This window comes from Euprymna scolopes, chromosome 34 (genome assembly GCF_053919585.1).
Source record: "Euprymna scolopes isolate OS-2025 chromosome 34, ASM5391958v1, whole genome shotgun sequence".
Classification (NCBI taxonomy): domain Eukaryota; kingdom Metazoa; phylum Mollusca; class Cephalopoda; order Sepiida; family Sepiolidae; genus Euprymna; species Euprymna scolopes.
In genome coordinates this window covers 36,328,164-36,334,184 of record NC_136515.1, presented here as the reverse complement: position 1 = coordinate 36,334,184, position 6,021 = coordinate 36,328,164, and the positions used below count along the sequence as shown (strand labels likewise).

Here is a 6,021-nt window from a genome sequence, read left to right as displayed (position 1 = left end):
TTATTGTACCTTCAAATTCATTTATTTCACGTATATCTTACTTTGTTTTATTTATATAAATATAGAGGTTTTTCCAACTGTACATTTTAATCCCAATATTTCTACATTGATGTATTGGGGAAATTACACATACTGATTGCCTTTATTTTTATTTTATTTTATACCATACACACTACCTAAATATTGACTCTTTCAACAATTGTTTCGGCAGCATTCCATTTCAATTCCACACACACCCGCAGAGTAATTTCGCAACAATGCCACCCAAAAAAAATCAGCTCGGAAGGCGCACGAAAGCAGCGACTACTGTTAGGAACATCAGAGCAAGCCTAGACTACGATGAAGTAGAATTATTACGTTCTCGCGAAGCACAGCGCATGTCTCAGACCAGATCTTCTGAAACACTTACTCAACGGACTTATCGTTTATCTAGACATGCTGCAGCCATGGCTCAACTACGTTCTTCACAAACTGCAGAGATTCAGGCCAACCGTAGAGCAGCCAATGCTGCAAGTACCTCTTCTGCAAGGGCCAACGAATCTACAGAAAGGACAGCTCGGCGGAGAGCAGCTAACGCAGCCTCCACAGCTTCAGCACGAGCTGCTGAATCTACTGAAGCGAGGGTCAGACGACTTGCCCGAGATAACACATCCAGAGCCGCCATTCGGTCATCTCAGCCACCAGAAGCTCGAAGGATACGAGTTCAGGCTGTTACTCGGAGATTTCATGCCTCTCGCGGCAACATATGCCCTTCACCGGAGTTTTGGTTACGCAAAGCATTGAACTATGACGCCAACTATGACTTCTCTACCCGGCAGGATCTTAGCATTGGTTCGATGAATTGCATATGTTCATTCTGCAAAGCTAAAAAATGGCCGGCAGAACCTCCAAGCCTATGCTGCTCTTCGGGTAAAGTTAAACTACCATCCCTACAGACTTTACCTCAACCACTGCGAGACCTACTTTTGGGCATGACTGATGAATCTAAATATTTTCGGAAATCCATTCGACTTTTCAACTGCTACTTCCAAATGACATCATTTGGTGCAAACATTGTCCGTGAAAGCGGCTGGAATCCCGCATTTAAGGTGCAAGGCCAAGTCTACCATCTAATAGGGTCCCTTTTACCTGATGAGACCGTACAACCATCATTTTTACAACTCTACTTCGTAAGTGACTACGTCCAACAAGCTGAAAACCGACTAGCTATTACAGCCGAGACAAACGACAGTTCGGATCGACGACAACTCAGTATTGTTTTGCAGCTTCAAGACATGCTCCACCAAACGAACCCATATATTCAAAGTTTCAAGTATGCACTACAGAATGTTCCTCTGCCTAATTTTTCCATCGTTATTAACGCAGACAAACGTCCTACAGGAGAACATGAGCGTCGCTTCAATGCTCCCACTTGCAACGAGGTTTCTGCAGTCATCCAGGGTGAGCACAACAACAAACGCGACATAGTTATTCATACTAGGGGTGGACGTCTACAGCGAATACATGAAATGCATCGATCATACGACGCACTACAATATCCCCTACTATTTCCTTACGGTGACGATGGATACCATTTTCACATACCATGTCAACAAAACTTGGGACAAACGACCATCAATCCCAAAACTATTACATGCAGAGCATATTACGCATACAGACTGATGGTTCGCGACGACGATTTCAACACTCTCCTTCGGAGTGGACCTCTTCTGCAACAATACATAGTCGACATGGCAGCAAAAATGGAATCTGAAAGGCTCCTATATATTCGGGTTCACCAAAAACAGCTTCGGTCGTCTTCATACATACATCTGCACGATGGCATGAGAAATGAAACTGACCCTAACACTGTTGGAAAACTGACAATTCTTCCGTCCACATACATCGGTGGCCCGCGTTATATGCATGCCCGCACACAAGACGCAATGACGTACGTCCGCTATTATGGCCGACCGGATTTGTTTATTACCTTCACCTGCAATCCATCATGGGAAGAAATACGAGATGAACTGTTTCTGGGTCAAGAACACTACGACCGACCTGATCTCATTGCCCGTGTTTTCCGGCTTAAATTGTGCAAACTCATGGATCTTATAGTCAAGGGTGAAGTCTACGGCCGAGTAAGGTGCCACATATTCACTGTAGAGTGGCAAAAAAGAGGCCTTCCGCATGCCCATATCTTAATCTGGCTGTGTGAACGGATTCAATCCACTGATATTGACAAAATTATCTCAGCCGAGATTCCCGATCCTGGATTAGACCCACAGCTTTACGAAATTGTCAAAGCAACGATGGTTCATGGACCCTGTGGTCCTGGCCAGAAAGCTCAATCATGCTGTAAAAAGAAATCGGTGTGCGCTTGCGGCTACCCACGGAGATTTGTCAATGCTACACAAACAGGAGGTGATGGTTACCCACTTTACAGGCGACGGAGTCCAGGTGATGGCGGCCATACGATGATAGTTGGTCGGAGCACTGTTGATAACCGATGGATAGTACCGTACTGTCCCTTGCTGACGAAAATTTTCCAATCGCACATCAATGTGGAGTTCTGTCACTCAGTGAAATCCATTAAATATATCTGCAAATACATCAACAAGGGAAGCGATGCTGCAGCGTTTGCTGTTCAGCGCGACGGTTCTCGAGACGAGCCATCTGCTCATGTCATTGGACGTTTCCTGTGTTGCGGTGAAGGTGTATGGCATTTTTACTCATTTCCCTTGCACCAAAGATATCCTGCAGTTATACAACTCGCTGTTCACCTTGAAAATGGGCAAAGAGTTTACTTTTCTGCCGGCACTGCTAATCAGGTGGTGGAGCATCCACCAGAAACTACGCTTACTGCCTTCTTCAAACTATGCGGCCATGATGAGTTTGCAAAGACGCTTTTGTATCCACAGATCCCTTCCTACTACACTTGGAATAACAAACAGTGGACTCGCAGGAAGTGTGGAGACCCTGTCGATGGCTTCCCAGGGGTTAAATATGATTCCTGTCTCGGGCGAGTTTACACAGTGCCACCACGTCAACATGAGTGCTTCCATCTTCGTCTTCTCCTTCACGAAGTCCGTGGCCCTATAAGTTTTGATGACATAAAAACTGTCGATGGCGTCCTGTGTGAAACCTTCCGTGATGCATGCTCCCAGTTGGGACTACTTGAAAACGATTCTCAGTGGGATGCCGCCATGACAGAAGGAAGTCTATTCAAATCTCCCCATGCTCTACGGTCGCTCTTTGCAATTATGATAGTATGGTGTGACTTGAGCGATCCAAAACATCTATGGATGAAATTTCGTAACTTCATGACCGAAGACATTTCCAGAAGAGCCCAACTTGAGAATACATCGGTGGAGCAAGACTACTCCCAAGTGATTTACAATGAAGGGCTAATTTGCCTCGAAAACCTCCTTTTGGAAATTGGTGGTTCCACTTTACCATCATATGGCCTACCTGCCCCCATCTGCCATGAAGGGAATAGTTTGAGCCTAAATTTACTGCGTGAAATATGCTACTCACCTACAGAACTTAATGCGTACATTGCTGAGAATGAGCCTAAACTGTTGCCTGAACAACTGAACGTCTACCATATGATCAATGAAAATGTTCAACAGAACCGTGGAGGAATATTTTTCTTGGACGCACCTGGTGGCACAGGAAAAACCTTTGTCACCAAATTAATACTTGCCCATGTGCGACGGAGTGGAGCTGTCGCTATAGCTGTTGCAACCTCTGGAATTGCTGCAACTTTACTCCCTGATGGCAGAACGGCACATTCAGCTTTAAAATTGCCCATCAACTACACACAAACTGAATTCCCAACATGCAACATCGAAAAGAATTCGGATAAAGCTGTTTTGTTACGCAGATGCAAACTCATCGTATGGGATGAATGCACGATGGCGCACAAAGTTGCGTTGGAAGCATTGAACAGGACCCTTCAAGATTTACGCAACTGTGACAACATCATGGGTGGATTAACAGTTCTGCTGTGTGGAGATTTCCGACAAACACTTCCTGTTGTCCCAAAAGGGACACGCGCTGATGCTGTTCAAGCATGCCTGAAATCGTCGATACTGTGGGATCAAGTTCACCATTTAAAACTCACAACAAATATGCGTGTCCACCTTAGCCGCAACCCAGATGCTGCTAATTTCTCTAATGCACTTCTGGAACTTGGTGAAGGACGTACTCCCACAGACACTGAAGATTACACAAATGTTGAACACATATCAACCATCGTTGAAACGCCAACCCACCTATACCAGGCAGTTTTCGAGAACATTCAGAAAAACTACAGGGACTTTGATTGGCTCGCCACGAGAGCGATTCTGGCTCCAAAAAACGCCTCCGTCAATGCGATTAACTACAGACTTTTGGAACTCATCCCGGGAGAGGAACGTGTCTATAAATCCATTGACCGCACACCTGATACTGCTGATCTGGCTGATTACACGGTGGAGTTGCTAAACTCCCTAGAACCACCTGGCCTGCCACCCCACATACTCCAACTTAAGGTTGGAGCTCCTATAATGCTCATTCGTAACCTCATACCACCAAAGCAATGTAATGGAACCCGCCTCGTGGTAACATCCCTGTCACCTAATATTATCGAGGCCAAAATATTGACTGGCTGTGGAAAAGGAGAGACAGTGCTAATTTCGAGGATACCCCTATATCCATCAAATCCAGACCTGGGCATTTACTTCAAGCGATCACAGTTCCCTGTGAAACTGTGCTTCGCGATGTCCATCAACAAATCCCAGGGCCAAACCTTTGACGTTGCAGGCATTCATTTACAGGAGCAATGTTTTTCTCACGGTCAGCTCTATGTAGCTGCCTCACGTGTGGGCTCACAATCCAAACTCTTTGTGTTTTCTCCTAAAACACTTGCTAAAAATGTTGTTTACAAAGAGGTTTTATAATTTTTCAACAATTTTACACCTCAATTTCTCCTCTCTATTAACCGTGTTTATTCCTTCTAAAGCTTTGCCAGCACCCAGTAAAGAATTCACTAACCTGGATTCTTTTTTGTAACAAAATGAAAACAATTTCATGTATTTACACAGTAACCTCTATGGAAAGAGAAATAGAGTGAAAATATGAATTTGGCAAAACCTAGAGTGCCCTTAAATATATTCAGAAGCATTTGCGGTCCTTATAATTCTTTCGTCTTTATTTGGTTGCCAACTCTGCATAATTAGATTCATTCTGATCAACCCTAAACAATTGTATTGGCTATGGAATAACATTTTAGCAGTACAACAGTAAATTATTTTTCTGTTTTTTGAACGTCCATTGAACAAACAACTGATCCTGAAGAAATTGCAAAACAGTCTACACACATATTAGTGAAAATGTGATTCAGAAGTTTCAAAGACATTGGTCTAAAAAACATAGACCTCATCAGCCAAGCATAAGTACTATGCCCGGCAACATAAGGTAAGGAATTTTTTGCCATAGTTGACTAATTGTAAAACTATACAGCTACAACGACATAAATTCTTAAAACGAATAGATGGTCAATATTGAACCTGTGGTTTCTTTCGCATAGAGTTAAAGAAATCATGGCTCCCAAAACCTTACCATAGTATTTGGTTTTGAGCTGGAAGAATAGCTGCTAAGGGGACAAATCAGATGTGGAAGCTACATTGATCAGTAAGACGTCAATATAACCAACTTTACTAAAATAATTTAAGGATTACAAAAAAAAAAATACTGAATGTACAGACAATAAGCATTAAGATGGCATTAAATCACCCCCCCCCCCGAACAACGTCGGGTAATACTGCTAGTATATATATAAAAATGTAATTCTTGGTTCGTTCGTTATCAATAAAACCATATTTCTACATTACCAATTTAATTGAAATTTTCAGACAGTCTTTCCTTAGAGTCAAGGAATGTTTTTATGTTATTAAAATAAATTAATATATCAAATTATAAAAATATTAAATAAAATAAAAATATTTTTCGAAAGTCGTTTCTGCGGGACTATTCGGTTTTACTTGGGGTAGTTATTTC

General features: G+C 42.8%; 1 protein-coding gene across 1 annotated transcript; it reads left to right on the top strand.

The window, feature by feature from the left end:
• The first annotated feature begins 257 nt into the window (after positions 1-257).
• LOC145259234 (uncharacterized) lies at positions 258-4,922 on the top strand. The gene has a single exon (XM_080117075.1). The coding sequence runs from the start codon at positions 258-260 to the stop codon at positions 4,920-4,922; it is 4,665 nt and encodes a 1,554-aa protein (XP_079973201.1).
• The last annotated feature ends 1,099 nt before the right edge of the window (positions 4,923-6,021 follow it).